This window comes from Salmo salar, chromosome ssa11, assembly GCF_905237065.1.
Source record: "Salmo salar chromosome ssa11, Ssal_v3.1, whole genome shotgun sequence".
Taxonomy (NCBI): Eukaryota; Metazoa; Chordata; class Actinopteri; order Salmoniformes; family Salmonidae; genus Salmo; species Salmo salar.
Genome location: NC_059452.1, coordinates 19,877,558 through 19,901,919, shown reverse-complemented (window position 1 = coordinate 19,901,919; position 24,362 = coordinate 19,877,558). Strand labels below are relative to the sequence as shown.

Below are 24,362 nucleotides of genomic sequence, written 5' to 3'. Positions count from 1 at the left end.
GAAAGGGGACATTCTGTCATGGCATACCTTGAGTGGCATCAAAGCAAGGCATGAAAATAAAAAGCCAACAAGTGAATAGTTTTTCAACGGAAATTCAATGGAATTCAATGGAAATAAGTCCCAGACTTTGTGTTATCCTCGATGATTTTACTCATGTGCATGTATGGCTTTTTCAAGTTTTATGTGTGCTTGTTTTTTTAAATGGTCGAATTAATAAACTAAACTAAACTAAAGCCATAAACTGATATATCATACCAGCTATCATATCATATGAAGGATATATTATAATACAACTATAGAGATAATTATTAATACTAATAAAGTTATACACAAATTACGTTTTTATCACTATCAAAATAGAGCAAATTATAATATCGTAGGTGGAATTATGAATTATATTTACATGTATCCGACTATAATGATATACAATCATGCAATAATCTGTATGATAGGCTAATGGTAATTATCGATGAGCTGTCTTGAAGAAACTCTGGCAACACTTTTGAATTGGAAAAGAAACAGAAAAGTTATACAAAACTCTTATTACGCTTTTTGATTGCTCTGTTTCGTAGTGAATTACATACTTTGCGTTTTCCTTTCGACATCAGTCGTCAGAGCGCAGGATGCTTGCCAAGAACATAGCCTTCTTGAAGAGGGAGCTGTGGGAGTGACTAAAGAAAGAAGAGTTAAGATTTGTTTCCCTCCTCGCTCGTTCAGCGGGGTCTCTATATAAAGCACTGAGATGCCGCTGTAAAGTTAGTCAAAAGTCACAAAGTTACTCTGCCCCCTAGGACCGCAGCCAACGAGTACAGCTCCACTTCAGCACCAATTTAGCAAACGGGAAATACTCAACCGGTGCTGAAGCTTTTGGATAATTGCCGGATAATTGCCAGTGATTGAGGTTAGTTTTCATTTACATTTAATCCGATTTATTCTGCAACATCTACTCACCATGTAATTCTATGCTTTTGGGTTCCACTGAGTTCAAACATTTTATAATGTTCAGAGTTGATAAGAATATGTGAATGTATTTAAAAAACAAATGTTTTCTTTCATCAATGGTGTTGTAAATGAATTAGCCTGTCATGAAACACTACACATTTCAATATTGTCTTGAACATTGTTATAACACATGCAAGTGCAGTGCTCCAGCCATCATCACTGTCCACATGTCTACTTCTGTGAAATAATGTCAATCCCAGCTGTCAATTCCTAGAGAGCAATTTAATGAAAACTGTGCATACAGTATGTAGCTTATATCAACAATATAGCTATTTTGAGTCAGGTTTACCTAGGAGCATGTGTTGTCAACTTGTCCAAGGGGAGTTGTGTTGATGTGTGACACTCCTGGGTTTGACATTGGGGGCAGTATAGGACAGAAGAGCTACTGCAGAGCCACCAGGTGAGAGCCCACCAGGCTCCTGTATATGTAGGCAAGGTGGTGTGTGTGTGTGCGTGTGCGTGTGTGTGCGTGTGTGTGTGTGCGTGCGTGCATGCGTGCACTGTCTGTCACTCAGGTATAACATTCATGAGAATGATGAGAAAGGCCCAGAAATAAAGACTGGTGGAGGTTTGGTGTGAGAAGGTAGGCAGGGACACAAAGAGAGGGCCAGAGGAGGGGTGTGGTGGGATGGTTGGGCTGCCTCAGGCCAGCCGGCTGGCTCCCATCACTGGCTGGGCTGCTTGGCGCTGTGACAGTGTGTTGACACAGACCGGCCGTCAGACCTCAAGCTGCTGTTCCAGGCTGAGAGAGAGAGGAGGAATTGAAGGATGCAGGGAGCAGTGCTATGACTGCTCTCTCTCTCTTTCCTTCTCTCCCCCTCTCTGCCATGCCTTCTCCTGACGGCTGATTTAGTAGCCCTGCTGTTTGTCTTCTCCTGGCCAATGGGGTTGGGGCTGAGGCTGGTAGCCTGCCTTGTGCCCTGTGAGCCCTGTTTGCTGTGGCAAAGGAGGATGAGAACCACATACTACCTCATATTCATACTAAAATCTTCTGTTTTAGTAAAGAACTCTAAATCTGTCTCTTCCCCCCTCTCTCTTTATTTGGCTTTCTCTCCCTCTATTTTCATCTCTCTATCCATCATTCTCTCTCATTAACTAATAACCCTTTCTGCTGTAGTTCTTCCCTACTCCCTCTCTCCCTCTACTGTTTTAGATTGTGATTTTGCAGGTCAGCCAGAGGAGGATCAGAGAGAGGTCACAGAGATGATGGGCTTCTTGAACGTGACTGATTACTCTCTTTCCACCCAGATTATATGTCACTCTGGAATCCAGGGCCATTAAGGACAATTAATGGCTTTAATGAAATATCTGCAGTTATGTTTACTGATAGATCATAGTTCCAAAGGGGCTGAGTAAAAGTGAATTTCCTTAGTCACTGTGTTGAGCAATCGATGGAAGATTACAATTAGTCATTATTATGGATCTGAAAGGATATCCCCAGCTAATTGCTGTATAATGAAAGAGCTGAAAAGAGCTTTGAAAGGATTTGGTCAAGCAGAAGTTGATCAGGTACAATGTGGAGATTAAACTGATGTGATATTGTCTGACTACTGAAAGCCTTGTAGAGAGAGTGTATCCTTTGATATGGAGTAATACCACTAATTTGGCTACATAGCTGATGCCTGCTGGACTGTTCATTTATCACGGTACTCCATTTTGTTTATTTTTTTTTGTTTATCTGTCGGCCCTAGCCCCGAACTCAGGCCCTGTGTGTAGTTAACCGACCCTCTCTGCCCATTCATCGGCATTTTACCTGTTGTTTTTGTCTTAGCTGATTAGCTGTTATTGTCTTACCCGTTGTTGTCTTAGCTAGCTCTCCCAATCAACACCTGTGATTGCTTTATACCTCGCTTTATGTCTTTCTCAAATGTCAATATGCCTTGTATACTGTTGTTTGGGATAGTTATCATTGTTTTAGTTTACAGTGGAGCCCCTAGTCCCACTCTACATGCCTCAGATTCCTCCTTTGTCCCACCCACTACACATGCGGTGACCTCACCCAGTATAACCAGCACGTCCAGAGTTGCAACCTCTCTTATCATCACTCAGTGCCTGGGCTTACCTCCACTGTACCCGCACCCCACCATACCCCTCTCTGCACATTATGCCCTGAATCTATTCTACCACGCCCAGAAATCTGCTCCTTTTATTCTCTGTCCCCAACGCACTAGATGACCAGTTTTGATAGCCATTATGCGTACCCTCATCCTACTCCTCCTCTGTTCCTGTGGAGGTTAACCCAGGCCCTACGTGTCCCCAGGCACTCTAATTTGTTGACTTCTGTAATCCAAAAAACCTTGGTTTCATGCATGTTAACATCAGAAGATTTCCATACCCAACTACAACATTTTCCATCAAGACAGAACTGCCAAAGGGGGAGGAGTTATAATCTACTGCAGAGATAGCCTGCAAAGTTCTGTCATACTTTCCAGGTCTATGCCCAAACAGTTCGAACTTCTAATTTTAAAAATTAATCTCTCCAGAAATAAGTCTCTCACTGTTGCCGCCTGTTATAGACCCCCCTCAGCTCCCAGCTGTGCCCTGGACACCATATGTGAATTGATTGCCCCTCATCTATCTTCAGAGTTCGTTCTGTTAGGTGACCTAAACTGGGATATGCTTAACACCTCGGCAGTCCTACAATCTAAGCTAGATGCCCTCAATCTCACACAAATCATCAAGGAACCCACCAGGTACAACCCTAAATCCATAAACATGGGCACCCTCATAGATATTATCCTGACCAACTTGCCCTCCAAATACACCTCTGCTGTTTTCAATCAGGATCTCAGCGATCACTGCCTCATTGCCTGCATCCACTATGGGTCCGCGGTCAAACGACCACCACTCATCCCTGTCAAACGCTCCCTAAAACACTTCTGCGAGCAGGCCTTTCTAATCGACCTGGCCCGGGTATCCTGGAAGGATATTGACCTCATCCGTCAGTCAAGGATGCCTGGTCATTCTTTAAAAGTAATTTCCTCACCATCTTAAATAAGCATGCCCCTTTCAAAAAATGTAGAACTAAGAACAGATATTGCCCTTGGTTCACTCCAGACCTGACCGCCCTTGACCAGCACAAAAACATCCTGTGGCGGACTGCAATTGCATCGAATAGTCCCCGCGATATGCAACTGTTCAGGGAAGTCAGGAACCAATACACGCAGTCAGTCAGGAAAGCAAAGGCTAGCTTTTTCAAACAGAAATTTGCATCCTGTAGCTCTAACTCCAAAAAGTTTTGGGACACTGTAAAGTCCATGGAGAACAAGAGCACCTCCTCCCACTTGCCCACTGCTCTGAGGCTAGGTAACACGGTCACCACTGATAAATCCAAGGTAGTCGAAAATTTCAATAAGCATTTCTCTACGGCTGGCCATGCTTTCCTCCTGGCTACCCCAACCCCGGCCAACAGCCCCCCCCCCACCAACTACTTTGCTGACAGAGTTCAGTGTGTCAAATCGGAGGGCCTGTTGTCCGGACCTCTGGCAGTCTCTATGGGGGTACCACAGGGTTCAATTCTTGGGCCAACTCTTTTCTCTGTATATATCAATGATGTCGCTCTTGCTGCGGGTGATTCCCTGATCCACCTCTACGCAGACGACACCATTCTTTATACATCTGGCCCTCCTTTAGACACTGTGTTAAGTAACCTCCAAACGAGCTTCAATGCCATACAACACTCCTTCCGTGGCCTCCAACTGCTCTTAAACGCTAGTAAAACCAAATGCATGCTTTTCAACCGTTCGCTGCCCGCACCCGCCCGCCCGACTAGCATCACTACCCTGGACGGTTCCGACTTAGAATATGTGGACAACTACAAATACCTAGGTGTCTGGCTAGACGGTAAACTCTCCTTCCAGACTCATATTAAACATCTCCAATCCAAAATCAAATCTAGAATCGGCTTTCTATTTCGCAACAAACTTCTTCACTCACGCCGCCAAACTTACCCTAGTAAAACTGACTATCCTACCGATCCTCGACTTTGGCGATGTCATCTACAAAATAGCTTCCAATACTCTACTCAGCAAACTGGATGCAGTCTATCACAGTGCCATCCGTTTTGTTACCAAAGCCCCTTATACCACCCACCACTGCGACCTGTATGCTCTAGTCGGCTGGCCCTCGCTACATATTCGTTGCCAGACCCACTGGCTCCAGGTCATCTATAAGTCTATGCTAGGTAAAGCTTTGCCTTATCTCAGCTCACTGGTCACGATAACAACACCCACCCGTAGCACGCGCTCCAGCAGGTATATCTCACTGGTCATCCCCAAAGCCAACACCTCTTTTGGCCGCCTTTCCTTCCAGTTCTCTGCTCCCAGTGACTGGAACAAATTGCAAAAATCGCTGAAGCTGGAGACTTATATTTCCCTCACTAACTTTAAACATCAGTTATCTGAGCAGCTAACCGATCACTGCAGCTGTACATAGCCCATCTGTAAATAGCCCACCCGATCTACCTACCTCATCCCCATATTGTTTTTATTTACTTTTCTGCTCTTTTGCACACCAGTATCTCTACTTGCACATCATCTGCTCATTTATCACTCCAGTGTTAATCTGCTAAATTGTAATTACTTCTCTACTATGGCCTATTTATTGCCTACCTCCTCACGCCATTTGCACACACTATACATAGACTTTCTTTTTTCCTATTGTGTTATTGACTGTACGCTTGTTTATTCCATGTGTAACTCTGTGTTTGTTTGTGTCGCACTGCTTTGCTTTATCTTGGCCAGGTCGCAGTTGTAAATGAGAACTTGTTCTCAACTAGCTTACCTGGTTAAATAAAGGTAAAATAAAAACATGTAATTGCCTCACCTGTGAATACTACAGTACTGTGGATAATTGTTTCAATATCTCTCTGGACTCCACCTTGTTCTAGTGGTAATAGTTATGCAATTTGTTCTCAATGTGGTGAGATCTGCTGGGATATCATTTCTGAACTGATGTATTGCAACCATTGAAAATGCCTCAATTAAAATGGATCAATAGCTTTAGTACAGTTTCCTATGGCAAAAACCAGGGTTCTCTGGTGTTAGCTCAGTCGTCTGTCTGGCCATGTGCTTTGCTCTGTAGTCTGTTTTGTTGGCTGGCCGGCTCACAGTGTGTTTTCTCCCCACAGCATCGTGTCTGCTGTGCTCAGGACCAGAGCTCACACAAGGCTGCCCACTGTGGTCTGCCCAGCCTGCCCAGAGCCCTAGACACAGACGCCCAGAGACCCATCCCAGAGACCGGAGATGACCGCTGCCATGCCCTGCTGGCTCTCCGCCCTCACCCTCACCCTAAACCTCCTGGTTCTCTCTGCCAGGGAAGGAGCTGCCCTCTTCCTGCCCGACTCCAATGAGCTGCAGCAACTACTGAGCCGGTACCAGGATGACCAGAACAGCACCGATAACACAGCGGGTAGTAGGACCCGACGGGCCATCCAGTGGACAGACCGCGGGGAGATTCTACAACTGCACAACAAACTGAGGGGACAAGTCTACCCCACCGCATCCAACATGGAGTACATGGTGAGAAATGCAATCTTGAAATGTACACTACCGTTCAAATGTTTGGGGTCACTTAGAAATGTCCTTGTTTTTGAAAGAAATGCAATTTTTTTGTCCATTAAAATAACATCAATTTGATCAGAAATACAGTGTAGACATTGTTAATGTTGTAAATGACTATTGTAGCTGGAAACGGCTGATTTTTAATGGAATATCTACATACAGTGGCCCATTATCAACAACCATCACTCCTGTGTTCCAATGGCACGTTGTGTTAGCTAATCCAAGTTTATAATTTTAAAACGCTAATTGATCATTAGAAAATCCTTTTGCAATTATGTTAGCACAGCTGAAAACTGTTGTGCTGATTAAAGAAGCAACAAAACTGGCCTTCTTTAGATTGTTGAGTATCTGGAGCATCAGCATTTGTGGGTTCGATTACAGGCTAAAAATGGTGAGTTGCAAAGAAAAAGCCATATCTGTTTCTCAAACTAGACACTCTAATGTACTTGTCCTCTTGCTCAGTTGTGCACCGAGGCCTCCCACTCGTCTTTCTATTCTGATTAGAGCCAGTTTGCGCTGTTCTGTGAAGGGAGTAGTACACAGCGTTGTCCGAGATCTTCAGTTTCTTGGCAATTTCTCGCATGGAATAGCCTTCATTTCTCAGAAGAAGAATAGACTGATGAGTTTCAGAAGAAAGTTATTTGTTTCTGGCCATTTTGATCCTGTAATCGAATCCACAAATGCTGATGCTCCAGATACTCAACTAGTCTAAAGCAGGCCAGTTTTATTGCTTCTTTAATCAGTTTTCAGCTGTGCTAATATATTTGCAGAAGGGTTTTCTGGGCCTCTGTACACCTATGTAGATATTCCATTAAAAATCAGTTGTTTCCACCTACAATAGTCATTTACAACATTAACAATGTCTACACTGTATTTGTGATCAATTTGAGGTTATTTTAATCAACAAAAAATTAGATTTTTATTTAAAAAAAAAGACATTTCTAAGTGACCCCAAACTTTTGAACGGTAGTGTATCTACTGTAACTTTGGCTATCATCACCCTGACAGATACACTGTCAATGCACTGTAAAGAGGCTCACTATTCACACACTACTGTAGAGCAACTGTCACACCCTGACCTTAGAGAGCCTTTTTTATTCTCTATTTGGTTAGGTCAGGGTGTGACTTGGGTGGGCATATCTATGTTTCTATTTCTTTGTTGGCCTAGTATGGTTCCCAATCAGAGGCAGCTGGTTATCGTTGTCTCTGATTGGGGATCATACTTAGGCAGCCGTTTTCCAACCTGTGTTTGTGGGTAATTATTATTTTCTGTGAGTGTTTGTGCACCACAGTTGCGGCACATTTGATTTCTGTTTACCTGTTTGTTTGTGTAAGGTATAATTTCGATTAAAGGATGCGAATTGCATGCACGCTGCGCCTTGGCTCATTTATGACAGGGAGTTTGAAGACAGTGATCGTGACAGCAACAACCTCTATTACATGTGGAATACATGGTGAAAGTGACGGGTTGGAGGTTGTTTCACTAGCTGGAGGCACAGCAAGCTGATGAATAGCAGGTAGCCTAGCGGTTCATGCAGTGGGCCAGAAAGCGAAAGGTTGCTAGTTCAAATCCCTGAGCCGACAAGGTGAAAAATCCCTAATTTCCCCAGGGTTGCGGTTGGGGTAGGCAAAAAACACATTTCCAGTTCACACATGTGAAATAGGACAAATGTAAGCACCCACCAATGTATTATTATTAGATAGTACAGAGAGATGGAGGTTAATGTCAGCATCAGTCTCTGCTGCTCAGGAAATACCAAGGTGTTTATGAGACAGAGATATAATTTAGGTGAGTGTTTATAGGCTCCAAATTCAATGGGAGTGTTTTGGTTTTACTACTGTTAGGTTCTGAACAAACAATAGAAACTCATGGACATCTAGAAAAAGCTCAAACCAAGTTTATTCACCCACTGGATCATACAGCTGCAAAGACAAAGATAGGATTACACAAGAACAAATATTTATACCTTCCTACTAGGCACCGTCAACCCCTTGCACGTCTAGACAGCCAATGCATGTATTATTTTATTTCACCTTTATTTAACCAGGTAGGCCAGTTAAGAACAAGTTCTCATTTACAACTGCGACCTGGCCAAGATAAAGCAAAGCAGTGTGACACAAACAACAACACAGAGTTACACACGGAATAAACAAGCGTACATCAATAACACAATAGAGAGAAAGAAAAACAAGTCTATATACAGTGTGTGCAAATGGCGTGAGGAGGTAAGTTAATAAATAGGCCATAGTAGTGAAGTAATTACAATTTAGCAACATCTCTGTTGCTAGTCAGGAACTTAATTGGTTCCTCTCACTGGTGTAGCCATGGCCCTGCCTGGTGCTAGAACCTTCATGGGTGTGGAAGTGCAGTATATGTGTGTGTAATAGGACTGTTTCTTCTCACTTCATCTGATCTGACCTCGGGCCGACTTCCTCGCTCCTCCCTAATCCGCAACTGTCATACCTTAACAGTGACTGAAACCAGACTGTTTGCCCTTTGCTTCCCTCCTTAGGCGCCATGATATTTAACAATACCATGTTTTGACAGAATGTAAACTTTCTGCATTCCCCTTGTCTCACTCAGTAACTTTCCCTACACCTAGGTTCTATCCACCCTACATTGACCCCATCATATACATTCATTATACATGTAAAGTGATCAATAAGTTCTACTATGGTAACATGAATAAGTATATTTCAAGCTAGAACCCAACACCACAACAATCTTCTCTCCTGGAAAAGATGAGCTCATGGTAGTCAACTGCTGGCAGCCTGGAGAGGAGCTGGCTTACTGGGAGGATAATTACACTGACTCTACACTACCTGCTGGGAGTCAGACACTGCAGAGAGGGGTGAATGAGGACAGGGTAAGCCAGAGAGAACGAGGGAGGCCAGAGTGGCCAGTGGAGGAGAAACAGAGTGCTACATGCAGGGATGGATTTATGGAGTGGGAAGGGGACTATGGAGAAGAGAGAGCACTGAATGTTATTGAGAGGGATAGTGTTTATGGAATGTGGTGACTGGGTAAGAGGGTGTGCTGAGGTTAAGGTTAATATAGTATAGATGGACAGACTCAGGGGAGGGGGGTTGTGGTTGATGTAGTATAGATGTAGTACTGACAGGGTTGTGTCTTGTGACTGTGATGTGGTCTGGCAAGAGAGGAAGGGCCACGAAGTCTCCCTCTGCCCTGCTCTTCTGTTCTCTGCCAGGCCTGGTTCTGAGGACTGGAATGGGGGTATAGCCGAGCTGGCATAGTCATGGGCATGCATATGTATGTGTGTGTATTTGTATGCGTGGTGGTGGTGGTGGTGACCACCAATGGCCTGGAAATGTACTGAGGAGAGTGAGGCGCCACACTGTACCAGTCCTCTCCTCCCCCTCCTCCCCCATATCCTAGTGGTGAGAATGGTGGCAGAGATGAGGTGCATCCCCTCTTTCCACCCTCTTTTCCACGGGTAGAGAGAGAAACCCGCTCAGGAAATATGCCTAATTCAGATATGATTGCTGGGGATTTGTAGTGGAGCGGGGCCAGGCGCTGCTCCACTCACATTTCCTGGGCTAAAGCTAATGTTTTACTTGTATCCAGATCAATTTCAGCTCCCTGGGAAGGAAGAGGGAGAGCAGAGGCCTACAAAGGTAGCTAGCGGTTAGGTAGGTAGCTATGAGAAGACAGGAGGAGCATTTATTATATGGAGGGGATCTACCTGGTGGCCTGATATTAAAGCAGCTGGGCTAAGTCTAGCTGTGGTGATGGTCATAGATAAAAGTAGTTTTGATGGGTCTGTCTCACTGTTCACTGATCATATGTTGGAGTGTGTCACAGTGTGGACCCCTTTGCTGTCATTAATGTTACTGAAATGTGTGAGTTTTAGTGTTACAACTTTGTTCTAACAGTGTTATTTGTGTGTTTCCAGGTCTGGGATGATGAGCTGGAGAGGTCAGCCACTCACTGGGCAGAGGCATGCCAGTGGGAACATGGACCTAATGACCTGCTCATGTCCATCGGTCAGAACCTCGCTGTTCACTGGGGCAGGTAAGACAATATGACACACACACGCATGCATACACACATGTACACTTCTCACACACACACACACACACACACACACACACACACACACACACACACACACACACACACACACACACACACACACACACACACACACACACACACTTTGTGCTGTCTTCTACTGAGTCCATGTGAGTCTGTAGTGTGGCTGTTGTGTGTGGATGTACACTGAGTGAACAAAACATTATGATGAACACCTGCTCTTTCCATGACATAGACTGACCAGGTGAATCCAGGTGAAAACTATGATCCCTTATTCATGTCACTTGTTAAACACTTCAATCAGTGTAGATGAAGGGGAGAAGACAAGTTAAAGAAGGATTTTTAAGCCTTGAGACAATTAAGAGATTCATTGTGTATGTGTGCCATTCAGAGGGTGAATGGGCAAGACAAAAGATTTAAGAGCCTTTGAACAGGCTATGGTAGTAGGAGCCAGGTATACCGGTTTGTGTCAAGAACTGCATCACTGCTGTTTTTTTCATGCTCAACAGTTTCTCGTGTGTATCAAGAATGGTCCACCACCAAAAGAACATCCAGCCAACTTTTGGATGCATACGGGAGTGTAGCTCCCGCTGATCCCAGTCCAAGCTCTTCTCTGCCTTGGCACCCTAATGGTGGAGCCAGCTTCCCCCTGAAGCTAGGACAGCAGAGTCCCTGCCCATCTTCCGAGAACATCTGAAACCCTACTTCTTCAAACAGTATATATATATATATATTTTAATTTATTTATTGAGGAACACAAAGAAAGTACAAATAAAGTAAAAGAACCACAAAAAAGATCTGGCAGTTACAGTGCACATCATACATTCATCAGATTAGTTACATTGACATCATCTTTCAATTAGACAATTTTCAAGTACGAAACCCATTTTCCCCACTATTCCTGACTTCTCTCCTGTTGAGTTCTTAAAGCAAAGGTCATACGCTCCATATGGTGTATTTCTTTAATACTATCTATCCATTGTGTCACGGTGGGAGGGTCTTTTTGCAGCCATTTCCCAGTGATAGCCTTTTTACTGGCTGCCAGTAGGAACTTCAAGAGGTACTTTTCTCTGTGTAAGTTATCAGGTATTTCACCCAAGTACAAAGAAATGAATGTTTGTTCTATGTCAAATCCCATTTTTTTCCAATGTTAGATCTTATTTCTCCCCAGTAAGTTTTGATTGCGGGGCAGGACCAAAAGATATGAGAGTGATCCTCCCTTGATAGCCCGCATGCTCTCCAACAAAGGTCTAGGAAGCCAGTCTGTTTTGATTTCAGTTTAGGTGTTATGAAGAAACGTATAACATTCTTCCAACAGAATTCACCCTCATGACCTTGAGTTGGTGGAGCTATGTTGAGACTCAAATATGTTCAACCATGTTAAGTTCCTCCTCCCATTTCTGTTTAATATAGTTTGTTGATTTTTTTATTTGAGGATTGAATACCCAAGTAAAGATTGGAAATAGGTGCTTGAGGGTCAATCACTTTTATCTCCCTTAAGAAATAGTGTCGAACTTGTAGGTATCTGTAAAAATATTTTTTATCCAAGCCATGTTTTTTTACTTAGGTCCTGGAAGTTCTCTAGGTCCCCATTCCTTATAATTGTACTGAACGATGTGATGCCTTTCTGCGTCCTCTGTTTAAATCTGCTGTCCTGAATTGCAGGGATGAAGCTGGGGTCGTATGCGGGCCAACTCAGCAGTTTGACCTCTGTCTAAATGATTTTGCTTAACTGCCTTAAACCATGTCTTAAGAGAGAAATTAATCCACTGATTTTGTCTATTGTATATTTCTATTACCATGTCCTTATTTCCTAAAACTGACTGTATGGGTATCTCTGTCAGAGTAGTCTCCATGTCTTTCCATTTGGGTTCGTATTCTGAATTGCACCAACACACCAGAGGTCTGGGCTGACACATAATAATATTTTAGGCTCTTCAAACAGTATCTTAAATAATCCTCCTCCTCACCTTGACCCCCCCCCCAAAAAAATGTGACACCCCCCACACACTCTCCACCCCCCCTTCTAGCTCTGACTCTACTGATAACTATGTTATTGAAGAAGAATATACTTTCTGTCCCTGTGATATGTGGTTGTCCCACCTAACTATCTGAAAATGGGGGGGGCAACTCAATATTAGGAAGGTGTTCATAATGTTTTGTACACTCAGTGTATATATTTGTGCTGTGTGTGTTTGTTAGTGTGTTCAGAGCATTGCAGCCTGACAGTGGGGCTCTTTGTGTATGACAGTGGAGGGCTCCCTCAGCAGGTGCCATTCCAGGAATCTGCTCGCTCGCGCTCTCACAGCCCCCCTCCCCCTCTCCCTTTCTCTCTCTTCTGATGCCAACACTGGCCAGGGCTGTTTTTCTCCCTCTCTGCTGCCAGTTTGTAGTCTCAGCACTTTTCAGTACCGTAAAAAGAGATGTTTACAATAAAGGGCCATAATTGATTCGACAGGCTGTGGAGACATGTTTAGTTTTTGACATTTTTTCTCAGCATGGCTCAAGTTCCCCAGTGTTGGAGGGAAACAGACTGTGAGTGTGTCTGCTGGGTCAGAACCGGACTAATCAGTGGAGGCCAGAGGGGAGCCTGAGGGGAGGTTGGTGCAGTGCGTCTCAAGCCCAGCCAAAGCACCTGGCAGCCCCCTCAGATATTCCTCATATGGCCCTGACAGCTGGAGGTCCTCCTGTATGAGCTCTCTGTGCTGCTGAGGCTGATGCTGCTCCCTCTGTGTCTGCAGGTACCGCTCCCCAGCTTACCACGTCCAGGCCTGGTATGATGAGGTGAAGGACTACACCTACCCCTACCAACATGAGTGCAATCCCTGGTGTCCCGACCGCTGCTCAGGGCCCATGTGCACCCACTACACCCAGGTGAGTCTTGGCTGGGGGAGAAAGGGGGTGGGGGTTCTGAATTTGGACCTTTGAGTTCATGAGTACTTCCCTCAACAGTTCCTCCATGAACAGCATACCACATTTGGATCTAATTCCATATGAAATTGTATTTTTACAGGTTTCCTTTGAACTAATATAGATGATCTGTGTATGAGCCTGTGCAGTGTTCAAGGTCATATGTTTCCTCTCTACCATCAGCTACCAATGGACAGCACGTGACTTTTAAAGGTGATGCTGCTGCAGGTATTCAGGTCCTGTGTAAAAACAACATGATGCCTGCAGCCTCTTCAATGGGTGTCCATTAACTAAAAACAGGGAGAGTGCCTTAAACAGTGTGGTTACCATAGGACCACATGGGGGCACAGTAGTGTAGTGACAGGGGAAGTTATTTGCCACCTCAAGACCATTAAACCACCACAGCAGAAAGGGTGAAACAAAGAGGAAGAAAGACGGATAAACAGAGAGGGGAAGAGAGGGACAAGAGGGGGATGAAGAGGGAGAATTGGCTTCCTCTCCTCATAGACTTTACTTTGTAGCTGGGATGGGTTTGTGAAAACAGCCTGACCCATCCTCCTGCATCTGCATACTTCACACGGAAAACCAGGTCACTAGCATCTGGAAACACTTCCCAGACACACCAATCATCTCTGTGTTTGACCTGGATTCCTTTGAAGATGAAATGCAGAAATGTGGGGAACAATGCCAAGTCTGAACACCCTCTCCTTGTTTCTGCCTTTTATTTTCTAGGAATACTAGCGTAGCGTAGCATAGTTGGGGTCCAATCCCTACCATAACACTGCAAAGCTAGGTTATGCTAGCCCCTCCGGGTCAGTATCCTCACAGTCTGTCTCTGGGATGACACAGAGCTTCACCACAGGCTCCATCCCTCATCATCACATCTCTGTGTATGCTGTACTGGTGAAGCAGTGCGGTGTCTATGCTGAGTCATTGTCTCTAAGTCAATACTGCCTGTGGCCTCTCACTGGCCCAGGAAAGGGAAACACATTCCTGAAAGAGGGGGGGAGGAGTGAGAGTAAGAGAGAGAAGAATTAGGGGTACAGGGGGAAAGAGTGGTATTGGAGTCACGTAACAAGCTCTCAGTAGTAGGACTGCCCTGGTGTCAAATCCATAGGTGCTGCCTGTAGCTTTACATTTAAGTAGTAAAAAAAACGAACTGTATTACTATTTTTCACTTTTGAATTTGGCATTTCATTCTTGATTGATACTGTTATTGTACTGCATTGTTGAGGAGAGTTAGCAAGCAAGCATTTCACCCTAACGTGTGCACGTGACCAATACACTTTGATTTGATTTGATTTAACAACCTCTCCATATTGACAGAGGAAGTGGGTCTGTCCAGAGTTGTCTTTGTTCGGTCCGAGCCACTGCCAGTATCATTTATTTACATTATTAAACTGGATCATGAGAATGATCACAGAATGTCGCAGGAAACAACTGTGGTCACATTCAACGTCTATCTCCCTCTGACTGGGGCCTAATGAAAGAGCAGCCTCTTCTAAGGGCCCCTGTGGCCCCATCAATCTGCCTCCAACACCCCAGCATGGGAGCCACTTCCTGTGGCAGGAATGAGGGATCTATGAGGGGCGAGAGAGATGAGTGAGGAAAAAGAAAGAGAGAGGTCTACAGTGACATGGTGCTTCCTACCGATGTGTCTGTGAGGCTTTTCTCCGACCTCCATAGCCACCCATGACAGGCCCTTTCAAAGGCTGCAGAGCTGCAGTGCTCCAAATCAAATAGTTTTAGCTAGTGCAGTTGTTTGCACCTTTATGTGGAGTTGAGGAACTGTATCGGTGGAGATGGATGTGTGGTCATAGAAAGAACAACGAGTCAGCAATGCGAATATCCTTTTATAATAACAATGTTAATGGAAGTGTTGTCTTATCTGCAGCTGGTCTGGGCCACCACTAGTCGTGTGGGGTGTGCAGTGCACGTGTGTCCCAGGATGAACGTGTGGGGGGAGATCTGGGAGAACGCTGTTTACCTCGTCTGTAACTACTCCCCCAAGTAAGACCAACTCACTAACGTTACTCTCATTTCCCCAGTCATTCACACATCACGTCTCCAGTGTTCTGTTTTACATACTTCTTACCACCACATGGGGTGTTTACCTAATACCAAACGCTTTTGAGGGCACATGTCAGGGTATGAATTTGTCTGTCTAATGTTACAGTTAAAGCATCTGTCTAAGAAGTATTTCATGACACATTGAGGCCATGCTGAAATTCCAGCAGAAGTTCAAATACAAAAATAATAAAGGAAGGGGAAAGAGAAACAGGTCCTAAACAAACTGCTCCAGACAGACCTCATCTCATTTCCAGGGGGTGAGCAGGAGTGTTTTCATTATCCAGCTGGACTCAGGGATTTACGAGTGTTTGATAATGTGCAAAGAACACGTGAATAATTACAAGGCCATGTGCCGTGATGGCTGAGTGCTGATTAGTTTCCAGCCAGTCATCCTGACCACTGTTCTCCTTCCTCCTCCCCAGGGGAAACTGGATCGGAGAGGCCCCTTACCAACATGGCCGCCCATGCTCCCAGTGCCCTCCTAGCTACGGAGGAAGCTGTAGGGACAACCTCTGCTTCAAGGGAGACTCTCAGCGTTCTGAGACTGAGGACATGAACGAGGTGGAGAAAGCTCAGATTCCCATGTCACCCCGCACCACCGCCAAGCCTGTCCCCAGACCCAAACCCAAGCCTGCTGCTCCCAAGAGGCCCTCCACTCCCAAGGCTCCCACCAGCACTTTCTTGGGTGAGTTCGACTAGTGGGAATCGTGGTTGGGGGGCTTTCAGAGTTGACTGTTTGAATGTATTGTTTGGGAAGGAATGCCACTGAGATCCCTTATTGACCAGTAATTGATTTGTCTCCCACAGCTCAAAACATCAAGTGTGAGACCAAAATGCGTGACAAGTGCAAGGGAGCAACCTGCAACAGATTCAACTGCCCTGCTAACTGCCAGAACAAGAAAGGGAAAGTGTGGGGGACGCTCTTTTATGATGTGGTGAGTCTGACACTGAAGTCCAACATTTCACACTATACATTTTGTATGCCTGAATGTGTTTCTAAGGATTATTTTTCTATTTTTCTAGCAATCAAGTATCTGTCGTGCTGCTATGCACTATGGCATCATCAATAACAATGGTGGTCTGGTGGACACTACAAGGAAAGACAAGTTGCCATTCTTTGTCAAGGCAACAAAGAACGGCATTGAGTCATTCAGGTAGATATTTCTGGCAGTCTTTATTTTCTGTTGTCATTCTGCCTGCTATGCTCATTCATGTTTTGTGAAATTAATGATTTCCTGAAATGTAATGGTCTTCTAATGCCTGGCTTTGATCTCATCACAGTAAATACAAAGCCGGCAATGCATTTGTGGTGTCCAAAGTGGAAAGTAAGTCAAACTTTTTCCAGAATAAGTGGAGCATGCACACCCTTGTTTTTAGTTTCTTCACCTGATGACTATTGCAGCTGTTGATGGCGTATGTCTCCTCTCTGTGCCACAGGACAATCAGTGGACTGCTATGCAACAGTGGCTGAGATCTGCCCCTTCAAGAAGCCCTACTCCAACTGCCCAAGGTGCCTAGCTCCTCTCCCCCAACCATGTTTCACACGCACAACAAGAAGTGATGACTTGTGAATTAAGGGCTTTGCTTTGTAAGCAAAATCTAATTAGAGTCAGATTCCTGCTCTGGGCCAAATGCTTTAAACCTCCATTACAAAACCACTGGAATCTCCTAAACATGCAGACTCTGCTAGAAGGAAGCGTCAGTCTTTCCTCTGTTCTACAGAAGTTCTACGGAAAATGTGTCAGGGTTATTCTTAACATGACATACATTACATTTAGCTAAATGGCAAATTCTTGCATAAATCCTGCATTTCTCATTGTTGCAACATAAACCATGGGTCTGCCCATTCAATTGTATTTGTCAATAATAATGCATTCTCAATGTGTGTCTCCCTCAGAGTGTTCTGTCCGGCCAACTGCAAGAACGAGCCATCCTACTGGGCTCCGGTGGTTGGGAACAGCTTCTACACAGACGTAAGTGCTGGACCTAGTCACTGGGTATACCAGAATGGCCTCACCATGCCTGTCCTATCCTCCTGACCATGCTGAAAGGCTGAGAGGTCATACTGACAGAGGACATCCCCACTGGGCCTCCCAGACAGATACACCTCAGTGTGTCTGCTCCCCAGAGAACTGTATCTGACTGGAACACTGACCTGATTTATGTTGGACTGCTGCTCCCCAGAGAACTGTATCTGACTGGAACACTGACCTGATTTATGTTGGACTGCTGTTCCCCAGAGAACTGTATCTGACTGGAACACTGACCTGATTTATGTTGGACTGCTGTTCCCCAGAGAACTGTATCTGACTGGAACACTGACCTGATTTATGTTGGACTGCAGATGAGTGCGGTCTAGCCCCGTTGAGCACTTAAGAGACTGTGGCCTGAGGCGACCACGAGCAACTTCTGAATAGCAGTGTGAACACAGTCGGAATGGGAGCACTGGTGATGCAGGCCTGGTAATGGTCGCCAGTAATGTCTCTCCCAGTGCTGGGTTCGACCACACACAGCTGCTCAGCCCTGACTGGCGGATTAACTGACTCATAACTGGCCCAGAGATTGCATGCCTGAGGCCTGAGGTCTGAGTCATGGGACTGTGTCAGGAGAGGGCTTTAGGACCAGTCTCAGAGAGGGAGGAGCAGTGGGACTCACTATCACCTCAGTTCCTGTCAGATCACCTCTTTCACTTCCTAATGACTTGAGGGCAAATCTCAAATGATACACTATACTCCATACAGAGCGCTACCTTTGACCAGAAACACCTACAGCTCTAGTGACAAGGAATGCACAATATAGACAATAATATGCCATTGGAGACACGCCATATGTCATTCTAACATCACCTCTGGCCTAAGTTGCAAGTTGCATGTGTAAGCTAATGTGAGACTGCAGTGGATGAAAGGAGTGAAACAAATAATGATGCTCCCCTGGGAACCATTTTGGACCTACATTGACCCAATTACATGAAGTTGATTTTTTAAGTGTTGTTGCCTCGAATGAACTTGTTGACTCTTGTTTTTCCCCAACATTATTTCACTTAGATGTAGTCCAACTGGACACATCAATTTCCCAGAGATCTCAAACAGGGCCTAATGACTGTATTTTGTCAGGGCAGAGCCTGATTCTAACACTTAAACACTCACAGTGCCAACACACAGCAAAACACAGCAGAAGGAGAAGAACAGGCCTATATTGACATGACAGAAGTCCCTAGACACCAGTCCGGTTCACCAGACACCAGGGAATGTGGCCTGTGTTGGGCTAGACTAGTGTGATGGAGTAAGATGAATGAGCTTCCAGGTTAGTGATAAGGACCCAGGGTCTGACACGCTGGAACCAGACTCAGTGCTTTGGACTGGGGGACAGGAGGCACCATGCCCTGCCTCAGAACCATGTGTGGAGTGTACAGCTCTCTGCTGCTGTCTGTCATCTGTAATCCAGAGTGGGGCAGCAGTTTACATCCTGATAATGATGTGCCTGGCTTCAGCCTTGCTATTGTCATGCATGTGTACATGTACAGGATTTGTACATATTGAATGCTCTGGAAACTAATACATTGACTGTATTTGGTGAGGCTCTGTGCACTGTATGTGCCTGTACTGTACCTATTACAAGAATTATTACTGATATAGTGAAATGCAATAATAAGCCATGATTGCTGTATCTGATATCATGAGAGGTATAATGAACCCTCTCTTCTGATTCCCCCCTCCCTCAGCGCTCCAGTATCTGCCGAGCAGCCATCCATGCCGGGGTGATCCAAGCCGGCGGGGGCTACGTGGACGTCCTGCCCCTGGATAAGAAGAAGAGTTACGTTGGCGTCCTGAAGAACGGCATCCAGTCAGAGAGGTGGGTGCCTGCTCTACCCTCCCCTTCCCCTGTAAAATACCCTTCCCTGCCCTCTCCCTTCCCTCACACACCCCTCCCCTGTCAGGCAGAGGTCTAGGGCTCAAGCATGGAAGCCATTGGCGCCAAGTCCATGTTTGGCACACAGGGGTGCAAGAGTAATGGTGTGGTTTGGTGTGCGGACGGCCCACACATGAACTCTTTGCTTACTTTACCCGGATATTCAATGGAGTGTGTAAAGTGCTGCATGGCCAAAATCAGCTGAGCTAGAGTACAGTGAAATCTAATGCTGAAATCAAGGGCCCCCTCACTGGGAGCCTCACCTTAACCTTAGTGTGAGTGAGGACATGGGCTGTCAGTGACAGGGAACAGTATGGTATTACAACCATTTCCATCAACAGTCAGCCCCTGGTGTGATAGAGACTGATCCAGAGGTTGAGTGATGACCCAGCTGGTAGGAAGTGGGGTGTACATGTAGCTGGTTGGGTGGATGGTTCTTTAATAAGGAGGAAATAATCACAGCCTGTTCATTTACCCGGGGATTACCTGACTCAGTGCTTCCCTATGCAGGTAATTGCAGCCAATCTGATGCCAATGGGACGGGCATCATCCTGACATTACTGAGATTGGCAGGCCTTCAAGGCCTCTCCACTACTGAATGAATAACAATGCCATCAGGCCCAGCACAATAGTGGTTGTTGGAAAGATCAGTCAGTCACTATAACAGCATGGTTAACAATGAGCCAGTGTTTGAGTCATGTTTCCAGATACGACCACTGTGATTACGCTACTCTTACTGTAGGATGTCAGGAGCAACAGGCTGCCTTGAATTGGAGCCAAAAATACATTTGGTCCACAAAACAACTGACTGACTTGACAGCAATATGGTTTATATTATTTTAGTTTTTCTAAGATTTATGTCACTTTATCTTAGTAATGAGTTGAAAGGACACTGGTTAACTGTTTGAGTTCATGAATGAATGCTCAATGTAACCATCTCTCTCACTTCTCTTTTGCAGTAAGAGCAATTCAGAGGGTGGCTCGTTCCGTGTTTTTGCTGTGAGGGAGTGAGTCTCCTCCATCTCAGGGCCTCCCTTATTGGTTCAGGGACTAACAGGGTCCCCAATCTGCTCTTACTGCAATCTGGGGGCAGGAAGTGCCCATAGGTTTGATGCCATGGCAACTCATCACATCTGTCTCTGTCCCCACTCTGGGAGGAAGCAGAACTTTCCATTGGACCAACAGACACTTCTCCCTCTTAGCTAATAAACAGTATCTGACTGCTCAAAGTTGGTGGCTAACATCACAAAGAACCCTTCTGTCTTCTCCTACCTTTCTCACCTTTAAACTCCATATTATTTTTGTAAGATACACAAGCAATAAATGCAAAATGATGTGTAACATCAAATACCAATAGAACAGCTGGTGCTGGATCTCTGCGTCTTGACATGTAGTTAGGTTTCAAATCAAATATGTCATATTTGTTTATATTTTATGTTCTTAATACAAAGTGAATCATTGGTCTCCATACACAGGAATGTATATTGATCACTGTATTTAATCATTCTGTACAGATTTCATTAATGACTTTTTTTCTTCTTAAATGGGTGTATATTGACAGTTTTATATGTGTTCATAATGTATTTTGTAGCTTGTCTCTGCTTTCCTAACACATTAATGCTTTCATCGTGGTCTTTACCTTTGGCGGATAGGCCATGGTGCTTGAGTTAGGAGAGGATCTGTGTTTGGCATGCTGGACGAGCTCACAGTGGACAGACAGGCAGACAGAGACAGACAGACTTAGGGGTTGCGTAGGAAGGGAAGGGGAATGAGGAGGGGAAGGCATACCTCCAAGGAAAAGAAACCTTTCCTGAATACAGCTTGTACTTGTTCCAGTGTCAATAATGTTCAGACGATCTGGTAAAGGTACAAAAACATTGTAGCAATATTCTGTCCACTGTGAGCTCAAGAAGGCAATGGGAGCTTGTGTGGGCAGGGCTTTCAAAATGGTGGCATACCTGGCTTCATCTGAGGATATTCACAGATGAACAATGTTCTTGTTTGAAAAATGATTCTGTATTTATAATAGCTCACTGCTTTATTCACCCCTTTCCTCTCTTGATGCCATATGTTTTGATTGAATAAGAGATATACTCTACGATAGGTTGAATTTGTCCCCACTTAAGACAGTTGAATGTTGTAGGTTTTGTAGAAAGAGGGTCTTATACAGTCCAGTGTAAGAAAGGTGTGCCAGGTGTTCCTATCAGCAGGCTTAGCTTCAGTTAGGATTCATGACTAGGTAATGATTTGTAAAATACACAAGAGGATGCAGAACATGGATCTGGTTAAACCACTCATACCCAGGGATGTAATAAATAGTTAATTATCCAGAAGGAAGGCACACAGAGGCAGAGGCAGAGGCAAGCTTCTGTTGGGGAATATCCTCTTAACTGCTGAGGCTTTGTCGTGAGAGGGGAGTAAATCTATGTAAATTGATACCGGAGGTTTTGGGTCTCCTAAAGAATGACATTAGGTATCCTCTATCTATCCCTAGGCTAGACTGGATAACAGTGCAGCCATTCTCTCTTTGTTTTAGTTTTAATCTTTCTACTTTTTCTTTTAGGCTACCTCAGTCTTGTCGCTGCGCTCGGTTTATAGTTCATTGGAAATCTTAAGGGAAATGTTAATGGTTTGTACAGCTTTGGAAATGGAGTGTAAATACTTTGATTTGTCTTTTCTGAACTGTTCTCTATGCTGTAAAGGTATCTTTCTAAATATATGTGGTGTGTTATTTTGTTTGTTTGTCTAGTTTGTATGGTGTTTATAGGCATTGGATGTGGTTTTGTATTTTTTTTTTGCACAATTTGAAAATAATTAAAGTTTGAAATAGTTAGAATTTCAGTTTCTTTAAGTTTCTTTTGTACTCTGGATATAGTAGGATACAATACGTACATTTTCCTAGGTAGTAGGAATTTAGCATAAATACTTATTTCTCAACAATCCAAATACACCAACACAGCTTGAGCCAGGTCACATGACTGGAGCAGTCAGGTGACATGACAGGCATGCTGACTAATGATGGGCATTCCTGCTCTTTTCAGTGAGCAGGCTTGGCTCAGCTCACCAAAAAGAGCCAGCTCTTTTGGATCCCAAACGGCGCTTAAAAAAAAAAAAAAGTTTTGTATTTTTTCAAGTCAAACAGTTTGCGATAGTTTGAATATTATTGGTGTTAAAACAATTGTAATTAAATTATTAAATGAAATCATACTCTACCTTAACCACAATGTATTTAAAAATGCATGTGTTTCTTATGAAAAAAAATGATATTAAACATTTTCATTTAAAGTATAACTTTTCAATGTATATGAACAAAGTGCATATAAATCTAACCATTCAAAACGAATACAATCTGAACAGCATAATATAATATTGCACCATATCAAAGAAGGATAAATAACAATTTGCAAAACTGCAGCATCCCACAAATTGAAATAAATGTAAAAAAGAAGGATGCTATTACACGTGCATTTAAAGTAGAACTTTGTTAATGTATATAAACAAAGTGCATATAAATGTAACAATTCAAAACAAATACAATCTGAACAACATAATAATAGAATATTGCACCATATCAAAGAAAAATAAATAACAATGTGCAAAACTGCAGCATCCCACTTAAAACATTAAACTGGTCCCTCTTTTCTCTCTCTTCTTTATTACCATGTTATAACCATCAGCACACAGCAATGCTGACCATATTTTGCTTTTATGAGAAATGCAAGCTGCCTCACTTTCGAGGGGCTGATGTGGTTTCTTCTCTCAGTAATTATTTGTCCCGTTTTCAAGAAGACCCTTTCAGAAGGTACGGATGTGGCCACTATGCAGAGTCTCCCTGTCATGACTTTAGTAAGCCGTGGGTAGACAGAGGCCTTGTTCTTCCACCAGCTCAGAGGATCTGTAGATCTTTGGAGGAGGGGCTCCTTCAAATAGGATCAGACCTCCATTATGACATCTGCTGAGGGATTCCTTCGTGCTGCATCCCCAGTTGCTCTCTCGTCAAACAGCATCCAAACAGCAGACGTTTGTGGCACTACTGCTGCTGGTGCTTCTGCTCCATCTGATCCCTCTTCTTCCTGTCACCCTGGTGCCTGAGCCAGCTGACTGCTGGGGCTGTCCCTCCCTGCTGCTGAGGTTGGGGTCAAGAACCTGGAGTCAAGTGCAGCGGTTTCTGATAGCACGTGATTATACTCCATTCTGTGGAACTTTCTGTTCCTTGATGAACATAGGGTGTTCATCAACTCTGTCACATGTCCTGTGGTTACATTTTGCTTCTCTCTGACGGCTGGCTGTGATTCGCTGCAGACCCTTACACAGGAGTATCATTTTTTAGGCTGTCACATAGCTGAAAAGAGAGAACAGTAGCTAATTAGTTCAGATTCATGTTTTGTCTAATGATACTACATTCTCATCTACTGCTCATATACATATAAAATACTGGATTAAATAATGATGTAGTAATAACTGCTTACTGTATCTCTCTCCACTGATCTCTACAGTGACCTGCTCAAAGGGTTCCAGGACTCTGCACACCTCCTCCACCACCTCCCATTCCTGTTGGGTCAGAGCATCAACAGGTGCATTGACAATGGCCAGGGTAGAGATGATGGCATCCTTTGACTCAAGAAACCGCTTCAACATATAAAATGTTGAATTCCACCTTGTTGTGCAGTCTTGTTAAGGCCTCAGCTCAGGCATCCCCATCTGGCGTTGTGCAGACTTTAGTTTTTCAGCACCTACTGTGCTCCTGTGGAAGTATTCCAAGGGTGCTTTCACTTTGTCCACAGTGGGCTTCATCACCTTCAGAGCATCTCTTACAATCAGGTTGATTGTGTGCGCAAGACATGGATCATGGGTCC

At 44.3% G+C, this 24,362-nt stretch overlaps 1 protein-coding gene across 1 annotated transcript; it reads left to right on the top strand.

The window, feature by feature from the left end:
* Nucleotides 1-685: 685 nt before the first annotated feature.
* Nucleotides 686-22,342, top strand: LOC106587327 (cysteine-rich secretory protein LCCL domain-containing 2). Its single transcript, XM_014175611.2, has 13 exons — nucleotides 686-901; nucleotides 6,131-6,521; nucleotides 10,478-10,596; nucleotides 13,359-13,491; nucleotides 15,422-15,537; nucleotides 16,020-16,282; nucleotides 16,405-16,532; nucleotides 16,621-16,751; nucleotides 16,879-16,922; nucleotides 17,035-17,107; nucleotides 17,495-17,570; nucleotides 19,319-19,449; nucleotides 20,466-22,342. Exons 2-13 carry the CDS (start codon nucleotides 6,246-6,248, stop codon nucleotides 20,515-20,517), a joined length of 1,542 nt encoding a protein of 513 aa, XP_014031086.2. The 5' UTR covers nucleotides 686-901; nucleotides 6,131-6,245; the 3' UTR covers nucleotides 20,518-22,342.
* The last annotated feature ends 2,020 nt before the right edge of the window (nucleotides 22,343-24,362 follow it).

Coding starts and splice junctions, on each gene's coding strand:
- LOC106587327 (XM_014175611.2), top strand. CDS start 6,246: ATGACCGCTGCCATGCCCTGCTGGCTCTCCGCCCTCACCCTCACCCTA. Junction 13,492..15,421: donor TGTGCACCCACTACACCCAG/GTGAGTCTTGGC, acceptor TCTTATCTGCAG/CTGGTCTGGGCCACCACTAG. Junction 19,450..20,465: donor AACGGCATCCAGTCAGAGAG/GTGGGTGCCTGC, acceptor TCTCTTTTGCAG/TAAGAGCAATTCAGAGGGTG.